This window comes from Acomys minous (assembly GCF_964271855.1).
Source record: "Acomys minous genome assembly, chromosome: 4".
Taxonomy (NCBI): Eukaryota; Metazoa; Chordata; class Mammalia; order Rodentia; family Muridae; genus Acomys; species Acomys minous.
The window spans coordinates 51,313,123-51,333,990 of NC_140486.1; the positions used below are offsets into that span (position 1 = coordinate 51,313,123).

Below are 20,868 nucleotides of genomic sequence, written 5' to 3' on the forward strand. Positions count from 1 at the left end.
AAGTTACCTTTTTAACTTCCAAAGCACACTCCATCAATGCTTTCACACTTCCAACTTCTCTCAATGTCTTTTTGCTATTTACATCTGCTCGCCAAGACAAATTCCTCAAAACACTTGCAATAACCTGTAAATAATCAAGTTTAGAATAACTTGCATATAAAAATGATTTGTACTAGTTTCACTTTTGTTTCTAATGCTAGAGGTAAAAGTAGGAATCTCCTTCAGGTTAAGTACATCTTATCTAAATGCTTGGCATCCTAAGGGATTTGATCTTAAATTTAGCTTTCTGAATATCTGTATACGTGTGAGATCTCTGGGTATGAGATTATGTTCCACAGATACACCTTACATGTATAAACTGAAGGTAACTTTATATAGTATATTAATAACTCAGTGTGTAAACAGCTTCACAACACAGATTTTCCACATGTGGTGTCTTACTAGCAGAATACAAAGTTTCAGGTTTTGGGTTTTGAGTTAGGAATGCTTCACCTACAAGAGCAAAGCACGGTATTTGCATGCACCAAAAGGTCAAAAGCAGAACATACTCATTTTTACAATAAATATGATTGACAGTAATAATAAATGTTCTGCTTATAGTAAATTTCTCACACATGTTACCAGAGTGCCAAAAGGAATTACTGAAGTATAATGCTTCTCCTGTAGTGTTGATGGAACCATACTTTAACATAAACCACTAAGTACTGAGCCAAAACTTGACAGAACTCCGATGTTATCCTGTTAATATCCAAGAAACATTAGAGAGTCTAAGCAGTACCTGTTGTAAGTCTTCACTTTCGGATTTTAGCTGGGCCACAAGCGCTCTCATGCAGCCCTTCATAGAACACAGCGTAGCCTGCAACGGGAGATGCGGAGCAGCGTCAGCAGTGAGCCAGCCTGAACCTGCTTCTTTCTAGCTACTGAATTTAGACCTGCTTTCTACTTCAACCACAGATGTTATTTTACCTGTATGAGACCCAGAACAAGGTTACCTAAATGAAAGACAGATGATGCTATTTCTGTTGCCTATTTCCTTTACCTAACTGGAAAAACCAAGCAAAATCCTGAGGAAGGGTAAGCAAAGGACAGCGCACCGTGTCCTGTCTGACAGGCTCAGTATGCGTATTGTCACAGGACTCTGCTCTTCTTCCTGGGAATGGTATTTTATGAGTTATTACTTTCTACAGTGCTGGTGACCTGCACTTGCTGGCTACACCCCTACTATGAGGAGCAATGCTGTTGGTGCAGCGATGTAATTTCAGGTCAGTGTTTCATCTTCAGGTGTGCTTTTGCTTTCTTTAGGCAGAAGACAGCCCACTAAGTAGGCATATGCAGTGGTGAGAAAGGTGCTTTTATTAGTCACTGTTCAACTGGGGTGGGGTGGGAGACACCAAAAACCAGTCGTAAGTGTTTGTTTCTTTAGTTAGAAAAGTCATTTGTATGAAAATAACTCCTAACTGAGCTAACTTAAGACGTAAATCTATAAACGCCATACCTTGTTGGCAACATCTCCAAAGGTCAAGTTTGTCAAAGCCATGCCAGCATAGCGCCGTAAAGTGACACTGTAGTGGTCGTTGGTCAGCCCGTACATCTCACAGTCCACCTGCAGTAGCTCTGCAATGGCCTGCAGGCCCCCTAATTTAACAAGGGCGAAAGGAAACACAACAGTCTAGAATCAAGTAAACTGCTGTATTTGGTTAACTTAAAAACCAGGGGGATAAATCTCAAAGGATGAGAATATACAGTTTAAATTTGCCTTTGGAATTAAAAAACCACCGAAACGGCTGAAAATAACTTGTGTCCTGTGAAGTACAAGTGCCCCGAGCCCACTGCCTGCCAGGCTCCACCCGCCGCTCTCGGTTCCAGTCACTGACACGCACTGCACCTTGCCAACAATGAAGGCGATTTGTCAGCCCTAGTCTTTCTAAACCTAAACAGAAAAATTAACTTATTACTATTATAAGGTTTTAAAAACTACTCTCCATTGTCATATACTATGGCCTAATACTTTTTTAATGTGTCGAATAATATTCCTCAGGTGGAACTGTGCTTGAAGCAAAACTTATTTCATGAGAAGAATCTGTTCAACCTACTACAAAGTTCTAAAAGTTTCTTTAAAAATATTCTTACTTTCCCTTGATACTATAAAATGTCAACCGTACTAGGACTTGGCATTTCCCTTCTAGTGCGTGACTGGCAGGTGTGCTCAGTGAGGGCGCAACACTAGGAAGGGAAGGAGAAGGCGAGATGGGAAAGGAAAAGGGAAGACAACAAAGGAAAGCGTTAAAAAAGTGAGGCAAACGGTGGGGATGAGAATAAAAGAAAGATGACAGCCCACAGAGCTGGTGTAGGGTTATTCATCATCAACATCAGCCCCACGGGACTTGGGATGTTGGCTTCTTAGACTACAGGGGTGGCTCAGGCATTTAAAAAAGATGTGTGTAAGTCTCAGCAGGCCACTCACTAACCTGAAAGACCAGTGCACTAACATTTTGTGAACATCAATAAAAGATTATCAGGAGGCTCTGCACATTTACAAATGGAGTTCTATGTTGCGCTAAGAACTATAGACAGGGTGTCTTGACTGTAGGAACATTCGCACAGACCTTTATGACAGACAATTCTCTGGACACAGGCAAGAAATTAATCCAAACCATATTGAAGAACATTTTCCATCTATTTGCACTAATGGATAAGAGCAGCCAGTGAACCAAACCTAGTCCCTGTCTTCATGAAACGTGAGTGTGAGGCACCCACACTGGAGTGGGGAAGGCCCCAAGGAAAAGGCCTGCAAGACACGAGACACGTTTATGGTGAGATCTAATGGATGACTGATACCTAACAAGGGCAGGGCAAGGAGGAGAAAGAATTAGTCTAGGCAGAAATATCAGTCTGTGTAAGGGCCCAACACGGAGTGGGGTGCCCAGTGAAGCGGCAAGAGCAGGCAGGTACCAGATCACACGAGGCTTTCCACGTCACACTAAGGACGTTAGACAGAGGGGAGGCCAATGGAGGTACATTGTAAGCGAGCAAGATGGGGCAATACGCAGAAGGGCTTAGGGCTGAAAGCAGGATAAAATACGCAGAACCAGAGAGACAACAGTGCCTTGCGGCAGGATGAGAAATAACAATTATACACGTATGTATGTACACACATACAGCTGATTTTGAGACAGGCTCTCACTATGCAGCCCCGACTGACTTGGAACTCTGTATGTAGACCAGACCGGGCTTGAACTCAGAGATCAAGCCCCATCTACCTGCCAAGTCCTGGGGTTACAGGTGTGTGCCACCATGCCTGGCGACACATATACTCAAGAAGCAGGATTAAAATGCTCAGTTACTAAATGTAAGAGATACAAATGGAGTCACGGATGATTTTTCTAAGATTCTGATTTGAGCAGCTGGGCTATTAGAATCATAAAAGGAACCCTGGAAGAGACAGATTTAGGTATGGAGGCAACAAATTCTGTTTGTGAGAGTTCAGTTAGAAGTGTCTAGAATCCCACAGAAAGGAAGATGTCAGTTGAGTATGAACACATCCAAGGGGTTGGTGACAGAGTGACTGTCACCAAAACATGAAACTTAGGAGGGAGACGTTAGACCGAGATGTAAATCTGAGTAGTGACTGACACGGTAAGTGAAGCCCTGGGGACAGCTGCTGTAGCCCCGGGGCAGAGGAGGAGAGCTTCCGGCTGAGCTTCTCCGAGTGCTAGGATTTTGTATACTTGAGTAAAGGAGAAACCGATGCTTCTGACCCAGGACACTGACTGGGGAGTCACCGAAGACCTGAAGGCGGTGGCCCAGGATAGCCACGTGTGCTCACGATGTAGAGCATTGTGAAGAAGGGCCTCGATGCCAAGCAAAACACACGATGCTTTGTTTTTGCATGAAATCCTGCCTAGTAGAGTATCTGGAGTACTTCCTAAGAAAGGTAAAGTGGTCTAAAGCAGGTGCTAAGGCAGCATTAAGTTGTCAGACAACTCTTCTATCCAAAAATATCAACTTTAGAATTTAATTTTAAACAAAGAGTAAAGCAAGAATATACCAGATGTCAACAATACTAGGAAGGCTATGACTGATGAAAAAAGTAGTAAAATTTGGGAGTGTTAGATAAGAGATCCCTTTATAATCTTAGGCAAGTAAAAAACAAACAAACCTCTGAATTCTGAGGCAGAGGATATAATTCACAGGTTAAAACTGCAAAAGGAGTCACTGAAATATGATGCAAATTCATGGCTGACAGTATAAAAAACGGATAACCCTAAGAAAAATGAGTATGTTCCAATGCAAAGGTGAGTATATCCTTCAGTGTTTTTGTTGCTGTCTGTTTGGAAGTAGCGGTCTCAATGGGCTTCTTACTGGTAAGGTGCTCCATTACCTTACTGGTAGGGCGCTCCATTACCTTACTGGTAAGGCGCTCCATTACCTTACTGGTAAGGCGCTCCATTACCTTACTGGTAAGGCGCCCCATTACCTTACTGGTAAGGCGCTCCATTACCTTACTGGTAAGGCGCTCCATTACCTTACTGGTAAGGCGCTCCATTACCTTACTGATAAGGCGCTCCATTACCTTACTGGTAAGGAAGGTTCAAGTGCTTCAAATGGTATTAAACAGAACCCATAATTTAGACTCTTAGTTAAGACAAGAGATTTAAGTTTTAACAGTATATAATTTTTATCATATGGCTTGGATAGCCATCACTAGCATGATATGTCCTATTCTAAAGTAAGTTTTAGGGGTCCACATCAATATTCTGTAGCCCACTCTTTCATTTCACAATCATAAGCATCATCTGGACTGATTACTTAGTGGGATTTCTGGGCTGCTCCTTTGGGGCTCTGTTTGCTACAGCTGGGCAATCTCTCTGGCCTCCAAGCGCCTCTGCCGACTTCTATGATCTAGAAATGTTGTAAAAGATGCATGTCAATAGATTATGTTTTCCCATCTTGATCGTTTGAGAACTCCAGTGCCTAGGAAACCTTCTGGGACAGGCCTGGGAACTAACATATACCCATTGCTAATGTCACGGTCGGGAACTTCTGATGCTAACAGGTGCGAACATCGAGTCCTGAGTGTGGGAGGTCCTCACATGTGCACAAGCAGCAATGCTCACTGCCGAGGCTCATGAACGCTTCCTCACTTAATCGGCCTGTACTTCCTTACTCCTCACTGCCGGATCTGCCTGAGACTCTCTCCCCTGACTCACGAACCTGAAGTCTCCTTTTGCCCCTGTGAGAATTTGACGGCGAGGAGTGAGAGGAAGATAACCCCTGTGGCTACGTCCCCACAGTCACACCCCCAGAGGCCCCGTCCTGCTCCTCACCTGAAAGCCCCTGACCTAGCTCCTGTGATGAAATGCCCCGGGGAGCCTTCCTACCTGAAGAAGAAGAGGAACAAATACTGAGTCTAGGTTTTATTCTGAAATTCAGATAATTAATGTGTCAGTCCTAGTCTATAGTCCAGTGGAACATATGAACATTTATAGAAAAATCTTTGCAATATCTTAAAACTGAGTTTTCCTGGTTGTTAGTTTTATCCCTTTTCATAATTAGGGGAGGAATTAGGGGAGGAAAATCCACAAATGCTGAGATTGTACTGAAACGGGGAAACTCCGTAAGATTAAGTGAGCTGTCACAGGACCTGGCCAGAGGATCAGGTGGGCCTGTGGGAAGAAGGCACGGCTGCAGGGCAGGCCTGAGTCTCACGCTCCGCACTTTGCCACTTTTACAGTGAACGATGAATAACAACAAGGGTAGGAATACAAGGTGGGGGCTGGGATGTAGTGTGACACAAACAGCACACAAGCACGGCACTGCTGTCCTGCGGCAGGAGTCAGTGGGCAGTGCTTGTGTGACTAGAGGAACCCAGTTTACATGAGATGGCTCAGCATGATGCAATTTATAAACACATGTATAAAATAAAACAAGAAATTAAAGAAAAACCATTACATGAAAAAAAAAAACAAAACGGGTGCTCAATCATTACATAGGGCTTAGAGGATGTGGTATGTGCCTAGAAGAGTATTTTATATAAAATTAATGAAATATCTCTAACTTCAATTAGAACATGTCTTTCTACATACGCCAGTGTCAACCACAGTGAAAATCCAATAAAATGTTGATCACCATTAAGATAAATTATAATCTTAGTAACTGTTCTTCCTGGTGTTCGTCTAAAGTGACTGACAGACTACACGAACAATGACGCCTTAACAAATCATTCCCACTGTCCCCTTCATCAGAGGTGACACAGGGTCTACTTGGGCAGCAGGGACAGGGGGCTCCACTGGTAATTTTTTTCCATCTCTGGTTAAGATAAGACATTTCTGTAATTCAGGAGTCCTCTTGCCATGGAGACAAAGGTAAGGACCCGTGCTCCCATTAAGACCAGAGTACAGTACTTTTTCTTTTTTCCTATATGGGTGGAAAGAAACAGCTGATCAAAGTTAGTAACCTTACATTATCTCAACGTATCCACCTAAATTTATAATAATGAATTTCTCTTGTGTTTTATTTGTGGCACTAAGGAACCGTTTCCTCTTACCAAGTTCATTCATTGCATGTCTGTGCTCTTCATCAAAGGAAAGTTTCATTAGGACACACACAGCAGGGCAGATCTGGTGCTCAACAGGAGCTGGCACTGAAAAACAGAATTCCCTACGCCGTGACACTTTGTTATCTTAAAAGAGATGCTACTGCACTGTTAAAGCATGCAGAGGCTGTTGGTATGGCCCTAGTGTACACCCACAGATGTTTACTGGATGAATGACTACACATCCCAGCTGTAGAAGAGCAACTGCATCAAGGGGGTTTCTTGGCTCCGTAAGCTTGTTTGCCACTTGTCAGTGTTAACCAAGACTGTCAGACTAGGTCTCTCATAGGCTTTGCTGCAGCTCATATGCGTAATCATTTTAAATGACTACTACCTCATGAAAGAATAGACACATTTTGACGTAATACTGTTATATTTTGTTTCTAATTTCAGTGTAAACAACCATTATGATCATTAATTAAGAGTATATGGCTGCACACATATGTGATATCCAGCAGAAAAGGGTATCCAAGAAAACATGCACTCATCTTTAATATTATATGCAAGGTTTCAAAGTCATTATTTGACACAAAGTATTTTTTCAGAAGCAATAATGTGAATTATTAGATGACTGTGGCTACCAGCCCCCTCACGAGAAAGGACTGCTCTCTAGACAAGCTGTCTATCAGCTCTCACGCCAAGGCTCCCTGAGTGGATTAACAAAATCACCCCTGCTCTTTTTCTTACACATTTCTTACATATTTAAAATAATCTTTATATTAAGGTTAGCAAAACTACTGCTATATAGATTCAAGGACATGAAAGTGTTTTTAGCGGAAGCCTCAGTTTTATTTATAAATGGAGGCAAAAACAATTTCCTTTTTCTACTTCATAAGGCTATTTGAGTATCAAAAACACAAGATGTAGAGTGTGCCCAGTGAACGCTGATATGAAAATAGAAAAGATTATGGTTTGGTTGCTAGTAGCTCAAGAAACTTCAGTGAAATTACTTTCCTGAGCTGAATTAGTCCAAAATGCAACTTAACTGTTACACTGATTTTAGCTCTTCTAAATAGTTTTTTTTTTTTCCTTTTTGTAGTTCTTTGCAACAGGGTCTCATACAGAGGCTGGCCCTGAACTCTGCAGTTCAAGATTACCTTGAACTTTTCTTGATCCTCATGTCTGCATCTCCCAAATGCAGAGATTACATACATGGACCACCAAACCAAATCTCTATGTTGTAGCTTCAACTTTCCTTTGGTCTGTTCTTCTCAAACGCTTTCCTGGAGGGTCTAGCGGGGACTGCTGTTACTCATATATGGCCCTGCCTGGATGGTTCCCCTTCTGGGGAAAGCAACGGGGCAGCGAGGGAGGAAGGGAAGGCCTGCTCAGCCAAGTCACCTTTGTTCTGTTTTGATTGCACAGTAGTACACATACCATTTTCTTTTGCTAAAGAGTTTTAAAGAAATCCAAATTTAAGCCTTAGAAATGGGTTAGCAGCACTAGCTAGCTAATATGAATTCCTTCTATTCTAAAGACAGCACATGCTTTGAAACACACATTGTGATGTGCACTAGAGAGAACATACTTGGATTCTTGTCCTGGTCCATGCCTTGCTCATGGGCTTCCTGCCACTCCCAACAGGTTTCACAGTAAGCGCGTATCTGTTCCAAAAGATGAAGGACTCGGATTTCACGCCTGCCTCTCTTGTCATCGGGCTGTGAGTGGATGATGTTGTGGAGTGCTGCACTGGCCCTGGCCCGAGCCTCCTTACTGCCCCGGGAATTTCCCAACAATACAGAGTCTTTGTCATTGCCATGTAAAAGCTGGATGAGGAGAGGAAGACATCCAGACTGCCGCATGGATATACAGCTGTCTTGGGAGCTAGACATAGCTAGCAAAGTTCGTGACATATCGTCCTTATCATGGGTACCAAGCATTGACAACAATGAGTACACCATTTCCACCTGTGGGCCAAACGGGTTTAGAAACAAAATTATGACTTTAGTACCCCAAAGCCAGATCTAATGACGTGATGAATGGGATTACTTACTATACTCATTAAAAACTAAAACAAACAAACAACAACAACCAAAAACCCCTTTTCATCAAAGTGATGAGAGCTATTTCAAAATAACATCCACAGATGGTTTATGTAAATAAAAAAGCAGGTTTTTACAGTACTGAAATTGGTATTCACTTGTATCAGCTAAAGCTAACTAATTAATATGAATAAAAATAATTATTTTTTCTTTCTCTCACACACTCATTCATTCACATTCTCATTCTTTCCCTCTCTCTGGAATGTGCTTAATTTAAATTCTTTATGTAATTTAAAACTGTATTTTATTTCTAAACAACATAAAACATTTGCAACAATTATAATCTACTAAATTCTAATCTCTGCATGCATTACACTTCACCAGATTATAATGAAAACATTTAAATTGATATGATTTCCATTATTATATAAAATTATTTTGCCATAAGAAGAAAAATGCCACAATCACACACAAATTGGCAAAGCTGTGTCATCGTTTTCTTTTGAAAAGCGACTGGTTTTAGTTACTTTGAGAAATTGGAAGGATTAACTTAGAAGCAAATTAGAAGAAGAAAAACAGTGTCTGGTTAGCACGGGGTGTTCCCAGTTTCCCTTCACAGCTAGACAGTACGCCACAGAAGGAGAGGGCACGATGTGAAGAATGCATCATCTGTGTAAGTCAGAGGCCCACAGGGACACAGCTGGCTGTTTCTGCCCCCGAGACAGGGTCTCTCTGTGTAGCCTTGGCTGTACTGAACTCACTGTGTAGACCAGGCTGGCCTCGAACTCACAGCGATCCACCTGCCTCTGCCTCCCGAGTGCTGGGACTAAAGGCCTGCGCCACCATGCCCGGCTGCAGCTGGCTGTATCTTGAGATGTATTTTTGGTTGTAACAGTGGTGTGTGAACGTTAGGGGCATTCTGTAGGTAAAGTCCAGGGGCACTGCTTAATGTCCTACAGAGTAACAGGATGACTTAGCCTGTGTTGCTGAGGTTACGAAGTGCTGCTCTGAATGTGTAAACACCCACTTTCCCGTGATGCTCCTTCTATTACAGCAGCGACAGGACTGTGGATAAATGCGTTTTCAGCAGACCTAGGTTCAAAGTTTGGCTCCATCACATCTAAGCAGGCTGACTTTTCCTGAATATCAGGGAACTATATAAAACAGGAGTCTGCACTCAAATTGCATAACAAAGCTGGCATATTATTTTGCAGTTATTTTGCCGCAGCTAAAGGAAATACACTGTGAGTGCCAAGGTCCATGTGCCGAGAGTCAGTGCTGCGTTGATGTTGGATGCTAACCCTGAGGCAGCGTCTTCCTTCTCCCTCTCTTCTTGGAGGGCTAAGAGCACAATGCAGAGACAACTCCTTCCTGGTTCACCCCAGAGAGGCCCCATAGAAACTACTTGAATTCATTTCCTTAACCCCCTCCAAACCTGCCAAATGAGGTGTAGCCTTGGCTGTCCTAGAACTCGCTCTACAGACCAAGCTGGCCTCAAACTCAGAGAGATCCGCCTGCCTCTGTCTACTGAGTGCTGGGATTAAAGGAGTGCGCCACCCCGACTGGCCATTTCTTTTCATTTTTAATTGAGAGCCTTGGACGTGCTAGGCAAGCACTCTACCAATGGTTTATATCTCTTAAATCTCTTAATGTTAGTTATTTTAGTGCTTCCTAGCACTTGCCACCCTGGTTAAAGAACACCGTATACTATGAAGACATGTAGTTCTTCTTCAGTTCTGACTGAAAGCACACCACTTAGAATTCCGGTACAGTAAAATACTAAAGTGATTTTCTTCTCAGACATTTCCCATAACCTAAGATATTTGCTGCACTGGTTAATGTTCAATTTCACTGATGCTTCCATCCATTTCAATAAATGTCCATTAACACTCATTTGCAGCTACTGTGAGATGCTGAAGACGGAGGAAAACAATCTAAGAAGGAGTTTCACACCAGCTGTTACTGAGAAAGCCAAAGGTGGAGATTGGCTAAGAAGCCTCTAGGAGTTAAGAAATTGTCTTCTGGAGATACAGAGCTCAGAGTCCTGAGCTGTGGACAGACTGTGACAGCCCTTCATGGTGGGGCGGAGTGCTGTGTGCTGCTGCAGGCATGGCATGGCATAAGCGGAAAGCACAGGGTGTGGGCATGTCACGCTGGCTGGAGCTTAGGATGCTCGCAGCGAAATGGAGAGTGAGCTGGAAAAGAAACTAGCAGACACCCAATTTGGAAGTTTTTATAATTTTCATTTCCTCTTATTAGTGCTGCTTTGTATAAAATTTCACACCCCCCGCCCGCCTGAGGCTGAGTGAGAATTCTTTAGAGAATGTTCATGAATGACCATCTTAGCAAAGTGTCCCTAGCACTGGCAAGAGGGTTTGTAACCTGCTGTTACCTTGGTCCCCAGATGACTCGTCAGCCTTCGAGGAGCAGAGTGTGTACTGCTGGAACTCAAAACACTGGCTGTTTCATGATCCACCCGTGTAGCTGAATTCTAGAAATTAAGCAGATTGTAGAAGTGTAATTTAGATTACAAACATAGGCAGCTCCGAAGCTCTACAGTTTAGAGAAGGCTCACGGAGATCCTACTAGGGGAAGATAAGAAGGTAAGTAACCGCAGCATGACACAGCACACACCACAGCAGCCTGCGCACAACACCAAAGGAAAACCGAGCAGCACTGGCCTGCTGTGCACCACAAAGAGCTGCATTAAATAAGGCGGAGAGCATGGTGCAGTCTAGTGTGGCCATAGGTTGGATTGAATAATAAGCACCTGACGGGGCTTTAAAAGGTGTTATATTCAAGCTGTGGAGTCACTGGACTTTAGGTGGCAGACTGGCAAAATCAGAATAATAATAACAACAACAACAACAATAATAAAACAGAAGAGAGGATGGAAATATTATAGGTGGCAAAGAGATGAAAACATTTTAGATATAAACCGACAAATTCTCATTTATAGGCCTAAAGTCAAATAAAGTATATAAACACATTTGTGAAACAATAGCAAATGAATCATGATAGGTTTCCCCCATCCCACGAAAGAATCATGTTTCTTTGGGGGATGCAGTAATGACATTAGGTATGCACTTTGAAAAGCATTTTTTTTTTTTTGAGACAGAGTTTCTTTCTCTGTGTAGCCCTAGCTGTCCTGGACTCGCTTTGTAGACCAGGCTGGCCTTGAACTCACAGAGATCCGCCTGCCTCTGCCTCCCGAGTGCTGGGTGAAAAGTATTCTCATCTTGTAAATGCAGAGTGAACTACTATGCCCTGTGCATCTGTAACTTCATTAAAGGCCTTCAGACAGAAAAACCAAGGCCCATTGAGGAAGGAGTTATTATACCCAGACAAGCAGGGATTCACCTGAGTAAGTTACTTCGGGCCTTTCCTCCAACTTAACTTCCTGAGGAAATGAACCACAGATGGAGAAATTCTTTTCCTAGCAAGGATATCGGGTCTCCTTCGCAACCACTAGTCATTTGCTCGGTTATTTAACCATTAATTATTTATCAGAGACTAGACAGACAGGATTCTTTCTGTTGTTTTTGAGACAGGGTCTTGGTATATAGCCGAGGCTGTCCTTAAACTCAGACTTCCTGGCTCAATCTTCCCAGGCTGTGATTAGAGCTGTCCACCACCACTCCTGGCATGACAGAATTCTTAATTTCTGGAGCTTGCAGTCTATTGGGGGAAAATACATCTATCAACCAAAGAAAGAAAGAAAGAAAGAAATGTAAAATTGAAAGTGTGGGCATTTTCCAAGGAGAGGAAATGTTACGACGGCCTACCTGTAACTGAGTGTTGTTCTGAGTTTCCTGAGACACACCTGAGCTGGGGTTACTAGAGCACTATGGGACAACCGCAGCACGACCTGGAGCAGACGGAAGGGTGCACAGACTGCAGGGGAGGATGCCCCGTAAATATGAGGGATTCAAAGAAGGGCACCGGCAGGCCGCGTGAGCAAAGTGAGATGTTCCCTGTAGCTGATGACGGTCATGGTAAAGACGGTAAAGGATGGCTTTCTTCTGAGGACTGAGGGGAGCAGTAAAGAGGCTATTTACAAAGAGTAGATTATTTGTGAAGGTCATTCTCACCGAGCAGACGGAAGGCAGAACAGGGCGAGAGAACGGGTAAAAGAAAGGGCAGACTGAACGTGCTCGTGGTAAGTGTACGAGCAATGCGTAAGTGCTTGGTAGACTAATCTGTGATCTTGAGGAAACCAATAAGGTTTTCATTTTTAATGGGTGCCAATGTTTTTTGTTTATGTAGCAAATAATAAAACAAAGTAAGTTAATAAGTCTCAAGATGTTATATCACCACGAAATCAAGTAAGCAGGGCTCACGGGGCTCAGAGACTGAAGTGGCATCACGGAGCCTGTATGGGTCTGAGCTAGGCTCTCTGTGGTTTGGTGGCCTTGTGGACTCCTTACAGTGGAAGCAGGGTTGTCTCTGATTCTTTTGCCTTGAGTGGGAGGGTCAGTCTTCTCAGGGTTGGGTGCTTTCACTGCTGATGCAACCCAGTGGTCAGCCCTGAAGTCATGTACTTTAAAACACTCAGCAGGTTGTTTACATATACACATATGTACATACATGTACTAAGAATAATTTGAAAGGTAATGAGTTTGAGGGAAGGGCACAGACAGATGGACACAGCAGAGACAGAAAGGGAAGAGGAAAAATGATGTAATTATATTTAATTTAAAAAATATAAAAGTAAAATAATACTTTCACTTGTACAAAAAATTGATAAATAATTAACTTTACATGTATGGGTGTTTTGTCTGCTTGTATGTCTATGTTCTATGTGAATGCCTGGTAGCCTTGGAAGCCAGAAAAGGACACTGGATCCCCTGGGACTGGAGTGAGCTGTCATGTGGGTGGTGGACTCGAACCTGGGTCCTAGGGAGACTGAGCAGTGCTAATAACCGCTGAGCCATCTCTCCAGCACCTGCTCTTGACTTCTGTTCTCTAACAATCTTGTTCGACTTCCTCCGACACTCAGTGCTCATTCTTCTGAAACCTCCTGATCCTTCTCTTGTTTCCTGCCCATTTCTTCATTAAAAATTTCCTTCTAATCTTTTACATTTGCAACAGTCTCAATTTCTGATATTGAGCATAACTGACATAAAGTTGGTCTCCATGTAGCATCGCAGAGACCTAACGGGTACAGACAGCGTCTACCAGATGAGGAAGACTTTCAAGGCGCACAGTGATTAGAATATGATCTGAAGCCCGAAGAACTGACGTCAAATGAAACTGAGCTCTTGTTCCTTCCACACTGTAGGATACACAGTTCTCAAGGGATTTCCTGAACAGTGACACAGAGAAAGAACTCAAACCTTCTATTTAAATTTCATTATTTTATCCTAATTCATCATTAGATAATTTCCTCTATAATACTAACCAGTTATGTGGAATGAAGTATCTTCTCTCTCTCTCTCTCTCTCTCTCTCTCTCTCTCTCTCTCTTTTTGTTATTGTTGTTTTTTGAGACAGGGTCTCTCTGTGTAGCCTTGGCTGTCCTGGACTCATTTTGTAGACCAGGCTGGCCTCGGAACTCACAGCGATCCGCCTGCCTCTGCCTCCTGAGTGCTGGGATTAAAGGCGTGCGCCACCACGCCTGGCCTGAAGTATCTTCTTTAGCTCAATCAAAGAAGGTTTTTGTTTTTTTGTTTTTTTAAATAGGAAGTTTTAAAAACTTTACAAATTAATGACTTAATAGAACATTCACTTTTTAGGTGTAGAAACAGCACTATCAAAAGTAACCTAGAAATATTAAACTGATCTTTTGTGTTGATAGTAGGAAAATTATCTGAAAGACAATTTAGTGAAATTGTATTTTAAAATTATCATTCATTTACAACATAAAAATGTCTGAAGAAAATTTGAAAAATATAGGACACATGAATGAAAAGTTGCCATAAACCACTAATTGAAAATTGGTGGCAAGCTGGGCATGGTGGTGCACACCTTTAATCCCAGAACTAGGGGAGGCAGAGGCAGGCTCTCTGAGAGTTTGAGGCCAGCCTGGTCTACAAAGCAAGTCCAGGACAGACAAGGATAACACAGAGAAACCCTGTCTTGGAAAACTGAAAAGAAAGAAAAACAAACAAACAAACAAACAAAACCAAAAGAAGAAAATTGGTGGCAACTTGTACAGATGGTAAAAAAATAACAGTTCCAGCTAAACATGATGCAATATATATAGCTTTTCCTTTATAAGTCCCAGAATAACCTTTTCCAGTTAAAATTTATTTCTAGATCTGTGTCATTTGAGGCACATCAGAGAAAGAACTGTTGGAGCCCTTGTGATAGTAAAAACCCAGAAACAAGTCTCTGTGCTGAGGCCTTAGAGGAAAACAGTGCTGCTGTGGCAACCCAGCAGCAACGTGGCCAAGCACTCGGAAATAAATGCCTTCCAAAACCATGCACAGCAGTCACTGCAGACCAACCAACAGACACATGATCAGAACACAGACATAGTCCAGCCAATTCAGAAAGTGCAGCTCAATGAAATGAGGAGGCATGACAGTACTCTGACACTGAGTGTTCTAGAGATGCACATTCTAAGGAAGTAAGTAGGATTTGTTCATCTCCATGCTCCTTTTTAATACTGAGTCAGTTTGAGAATATGAGAGAACGAGTCCTACCTGACCACTACCAGAAGGTGCCATGTTACCTTCTGCCACTCCTGGACCTTCGTGCTGCCGTTCAGCTTCCTGGGGGGCAGCTTCCTGCTTGCTCTGAGATGACCTCTGTTAACATGGAGTTGGCATCATTATGTACAAACCGTGTGTGCTTTTAGAGCTCTCTAAATGAATCAATTACACAGGCTGACAAAGGCATAGAAGTGCACGCTCCACTTCCAGTCTCTAGCACGGCTGGGGAAGAGGAAAGCTGAAGTGCTCCTCTGAGCACTCGAGCTGCACAGACAAAGGATTCTGAGAGGTCCACAGACACACCATCCTCCACCAGATGTGTTCCCCTCACTATCAGAACACAACCCACCTAGAGCAAACAACCATCCTTTGCTGCAAGGTCACATGGCGTTGGCATTTAACGGAGCTGCAAATAAAGCAATTACACTAACACCTAAGCTTACAAATAGCTCCCGTGTGGGCACATTTTTATAAAGAATATGTGCATGTCTTCTGCTAATGTCACATGAAATCAAATGACAAGCTCTTCAAAACCGAAAACTCTAATACACCCCCCATCTGTTATGTGAATTAAAGTTACATATTATACCCAGTAAAAGTAGTAATTTCAAAATAGACAGTACAAAGTGGCCACTCTGTAAAACACCCTCATCATCATAATCTAATATAAAGATTGTATTTTAACAATTTGACATAAAAGTGTATCATTATATTTTAAAATGCTTTCCCTCGATTTTTAACCCTCAAGTCTTTCTAGACCATTTAAAATGCAACTTAAAAAAAAAAAACCTTACACGTACCATTTTCACCCAAAGCCAGTAGCAGCTGTAGCTAAGCAGAAAGGGTAGTGAGTCTTAGAAATTCAGAAGCAACAGAGACTAAAACTAACCAGAGTAGAAATACAGTCACCGATGACAAACTAGTCAAAGGTTATGAAACCACAAAGACACGACAGTAGCGCAAGTGAAGATGCCAACGCATTCACAGAAAAATCATTACTATCTCTTGTCCTAGGCGCTAGGGAACACAGCGTCACTGAAACTAGCTGCTATTCTGTCTTCTCTCTGGCTTAGTTTAGTCGGACACACTGTCAAATAACGAAAGCAGCGATGATAAGGTCACAACTTTGCCAAGTGTGATGGAGGGAGCTGTGAGGCGCATGGAGGATGGCACAGAAGCACTTTTTCAGCAACTGCCCCTGGGAAGAAGCGCTGACGAGCAGGACACTGATGACTGACCGGTGTAGGTAAGCAAGAGGAGCGGGGGCAGGAGGGACCCTGACTTCTTGTGATTATCGAAGTTCACAGTACGTCTGAAGCACCACAAATAAAAAGGTGAGCAGAACTGAAGTGGGTAAGGGCGCTGGCTGTTCTAGAGGACCCAGGTTAGAGTCCCAGCATCCTAGGGGATCTGGTGACTTCTTTTGGCTTCCATTAACACCAAGCACATATGTGGTGCACAGACATATACAGGCAAAGCACTCATACATACAGAATAAAAATAATTTTAAAAGTAGTTTTTGGGGGCTCCCCTTCTCAGAAGAAAAGGGAAGGGAAGTGGGGGTGGGGGCATGAGGGTGGGCCTGGGAGGAGAGGACAGAGGGGCTGCACTCAGGCTGTAAAGTGATTAAATCAATTAATTAATTAAAAAAGGTAGTTCTGAAGATGTACCTATTTTGTTAGATTTGTTGGATTCTCATGTAGCCCAGGCTGGCCCCCAACTTGCTATGTAGCTGAGGATATCTTGAACTCTTGATTCTCATAACTCTACCTCTGTAGTGCTGGGATAAGGGGTGTGTGCCACTATCCCTCGCTTTATGTGGTGCTAGGTTAGTACCCCACCAACTGGACATACGCCTGGCTGCTGCCTCACATGGCTAGCACTAACACAGCCAAGTCACAAGTAGGAAGCTATTACGTAGCGTTAGTGAAGAAGAGGTTGATGTATCACAAAAGGCAAGTCGTACTTGAGATGTAGGTGGAGCCACAGGGGTAACTCTGACTAGACTAGTGTGGCAGTTAACCTTGGCTAACTTGGCATGTGTGAGAGGGCGTTCCCACAGACATTTCACAAGGAAGGCCGCCCTGAATAGGTTCCGGACACTGAACGCAGAGGGCAGGCGAAAGCGGCTGACACTAGCATCACCTGTTTTCTGACTGCAGAGGTAGCGTGATTCCCCACCTCACAATCCTACCGTAAGTCTTCGCAGCCTTCAACTTTGTGAGGTAATTTTTCACAGCGATGAGAAAAGTACCTTATACATGAAGTGGCATGCGGAGCAGGGCTGCTGCTGTCACGACCCTGATCACATGGTCGCTAGGCTTTGGGGCTGGTCTGTGAACTACACAAGGCCTGGACCGCTGTCAGCCAGGGGGTCTCAATCTTCCTAACACTGTGCCTCTTTAATACAGTTCCTTATGCTGTGCTGACCACAACCATAAGCTTATTTTGTTGCTACTTCATAACTGTAATTTCCTACTTTTAGGAATCTTATGTAAATCTCTGTGTTTTGATGGTCGTAGGTGACCCTTGTGACCCCCCTCCCTCAAGGAGATTGTGACCTACAGGTTAAGACCCACTCTAAGCAGAGCTTAGTGAAGCATCTTGCTGGGAGTGACAGCAGAGCGGCAGACAGTAGCAACTGCTCTTTGGCTTCCCCGGGGAACAAAGACTACAGGAACTGGGCTGGAGGCCAGCTGCGTTACATCCGGCAAAAAACCACGCCTGCTTTCACCACATCCTGAAAAACTGAGGCTTAAGACAAAATTGTTTGATAGAGGAAAATTTAAGACAGCATTAACATACAGGCTGTGGTATGGTTTCACATGTTGCTCTTAGATTGACAGTAAAAGAGAGAATAGATACATGAAAAATGTGAAATATGGCAAACAAGAAAGCAGGAGTGTGAAGTTAGATTAAGGAGTAGTGCAGACAGACCGGCAGTTAACTACCTTCCACTCTTCAGGTGACTCCACCACCAAGGGCTCCAGGCTGTACAAACGTACACTCATAGGCAAGGGGGGAAACTGAAATGAGGCTGTCAGCTTGCCCAACAACTACACGGGAAGGCGTTTCCCAGGTTTTGTGCCACGGCGCACAACGGCCACCACAGACAGCAACAATGACTGGCCAGACTGCCCTTCACGCTGGCAGCACTACCGCAGGGAGTTGCCCACATAGGTTGGCAGGCGTGCAAATTTCAGGGTTTTATAGCTCATGGAAACTTGCACCAAGAGCCCAGGAAGCTGCTGGGGTCTGTGGCAGAGCGAGAGGCCCTGAGAGACCACGTCAAGAGGCTGCAAAGGTGAAGCCTAAGCTGCAATGAGGAGATGGCAAACCGTGAGGAGGTCCTGAAGATGTGAGCAGATGTGTGCGCATGTGAGCAGAAACAGCCTACTGGGAGAGAGGCTGCGCGTGCTGCAGGAGGCAGAGCTGGAGAGGCGGCGGCACGGGGCGCGGCCATGCTGGTTCCCCACTTACTTGTCTGCTCTGTCCTCTATACCCCCAGCCTTCATGTTGGAATGGGAGTGTTTGCTATGTAGCTGAGGCTGGGCCTTGAGCTACTGATCCCCCTGCCTCTGCCTTCTCAGTGCTGGGTAACAGGAGTGCACTAATGGCTTGGCTAAAAAAAAAATAAATACATAAAAAATTAAAAGCGATTCTGCTTAAGCAGTCAAATGCCACAAAATGTACCCATTATGTAATCAATCAAGTTATTTTCAATAAATTTACCAGCATCACCTTAATCTAGCTTTACAGTTTTTTAAAAAATCATTACAATAAGCTCTCTCTGGTCCAATCAGTATTACTGCCGCCACTGTATGTCACCTTTTAAAAATGGTACAGGTGCCATTACGTTGCACGCAGTTAGAACTGATGAGACCACGAAATGTGTATTGATGATGGCCATGGCTATTTGAGGGTTGGGTAGGTTTATGACTTCAGGGTGACGTGTCTGGGTGCCAGGCTGACTGGGGTGGCCCCTGGTGTGTCTGAAGAGATGGCATGACTAAGGAGGGAAAATTTGCCCTGAGTGTGGGCAGTGCCACTTAGGACCCGGGGTCCTGGACGGAATAAAAAGGGGAGGAAGGGGAAAGCACAGAGCACCAGCACCATCTCTCCTTTCCTGCCAGTGGCGCAGTGAGAAGAGCTAGCTCCTGCCCCTGCCGCGCGCCCTGCCCAGCGAGACGGACCGCAACCGCTAACCTCCTTCTCTCTCACTTCGCTTAGGTCTGGCACTTTGCTACGGCAATGTAAAAAATAAAGTGGTTCCAGGGCATGACACATTGCTGTAATGATCCCTAGAGCGCCCACAATTTACAGAGACCGACGAGAAGAATGGAGACTGAAAAGGAGAAGGAAGATGGCTGGTAAAACGGTGGGATTTTTGTTTGTTTTTGAGACAGGTCTCACTATGCCGCCGTGACTGGACTGGAACTCACTCTGTAGACCAGGCTGGACTGGAACTCACTCTGTAGACCAGGCTGGCTTCAAACTGAGTCAGATTCAAAAGAGATTTGCCAGACTCTGCCTCCCGAGCGCCGGGATTAAAAGTGTGCATCACCACACTCAACTGTTAATCAGGCTTTTGGTACATTGAAGTGAAACTCCTTGACAAGTCCTAAGTGGTGCTGCAGGGCAGGAACACAGGGTGAAGCATCTGGGGCTCAGGACAAGAAAAGTGACTTCAAGAGCGAGCAGCACATAGATGGTACCCAAAGCCCTAAACCGTTAGTGAGGGGAAACAGAAAGAGAAATAGACCTTAAGACTGCCTGTAACTAAGCCAGGCTTGGCTGTGGCGCACGCCTATAATCCCAGCACTTGGGGAGGCAGAGGCAGGCGGATCTCTGTGAGTTTGAAGCCAGCCTGGTCTACAAAGTGAGTGCAGGACAGCTAGGGCTACACAGAGAAACCCTGACTTGAAAAACCAAAACCAAAACCAACACAAACAAAAAGGCTACCTGTAACGGATGCTCGGGTAAAGAAAGCCAAGTCTCTAAAGGTCACAGAGCAATAGCCAAGCGCAACCTACCAGTTCCTGACAGCACCCTCCTTCCCTGTCCCTGTCCTTGTCCCGCTACTCTCCACCTGCACTCTCGGGTCACTGACCTCCATGACCGCTCTTCAGACAAGAGAGGCTGCTGTGCCTTCTAGTGGACAGCCATCCTGAGGAGCCTCACTCCTGGGCCTACTGTGAAGCAAACAGTTTTCTGCCCTAGTGACAGGACCGAGAAGACGAGGAAGTGGCTCAAGTAGTTCATGCTGGATCTCAGCTTGCTAAGTAGCTGAGGTTGGGCCTTGCGCACTGATGCCCCGGCCTCTGCCTCCTGCATGCTGGGTAACAGGAGTGCATTACTGGCTTGGCTTAAGAACAATTAATTAAGTAATTTAAAGTAGTTTTGTTTAAGCAGTATATACCACAATATATACCCACTGAATGTCCAATTCAATGATTTTCAGTAAATGTACCAAGCATCACTGTAATCCAGATTTAGAATATTTTTATCATTACAGTCAGCTCTCGCCCACCTATGTATAGTCAGTCTGTATTCCCACTCACAGCACCAGGTCACAGCTCATCTATTTTGTTTTGTTTTGAGGTTTTTGTTTTTTGGGAGAGATAGTCTCACTATGT

The 20,868-nt window shown here is 44.0% G+C and overlaps 1 protein-coding gene across 24 annotated transcripts in view; it reads right to left on the bottom strand.

Annotated features, from left to right (window-relative positions):
• APC (APC regulator of WNT signaling pathway) overlaps positions 1-20,868 on the bottom strand; it is a 102,253-nt gene that overhangs the window by 14,170 nt on the left and 67,215 nt on the right. For 7 of the 24 annotated variants that reach the window (XM_084779996.1, XM_084780016.1, XM_084780018.1 and 4 more), the window contains 8 exons: positions 15,224-15,328; positions 10,970-11,068; positions 8,124-8,502; positions 6,548-6,643; positions 5,328-5,381; positions 1,496-1,635; positions 779-856; positions 8-124 (listed from right to left, as the gene is read on the bottom strand). In XM_084779996.1, the coding sequence (XP_084636122.1) occupies positions 8-124; positions 779-856; positions 1,496-1,635; positions 5,328-5,381; positions 6,548-6,643; positions 8,124-8,502; positions 10,970-11,068; positions 15,224-15,328 (1,068 nt within the window). Of the gene's footprint in view, positions 1-7; positions 125-778; positions 857-1,495; positions 1,636-5,327; positions 5,382-6,547; positions 6,644-8,123; positions 8,503-10,969; positions 11,069-15,223; positions 15,329-18,712; positions 18,836-20,868 lie in introns of those variants that run through there. The other 17 variants (XM_084780003.1, XM_084779998.1, XM_084780017.1 and 14 more) reach the window with 8 other exon arrangements.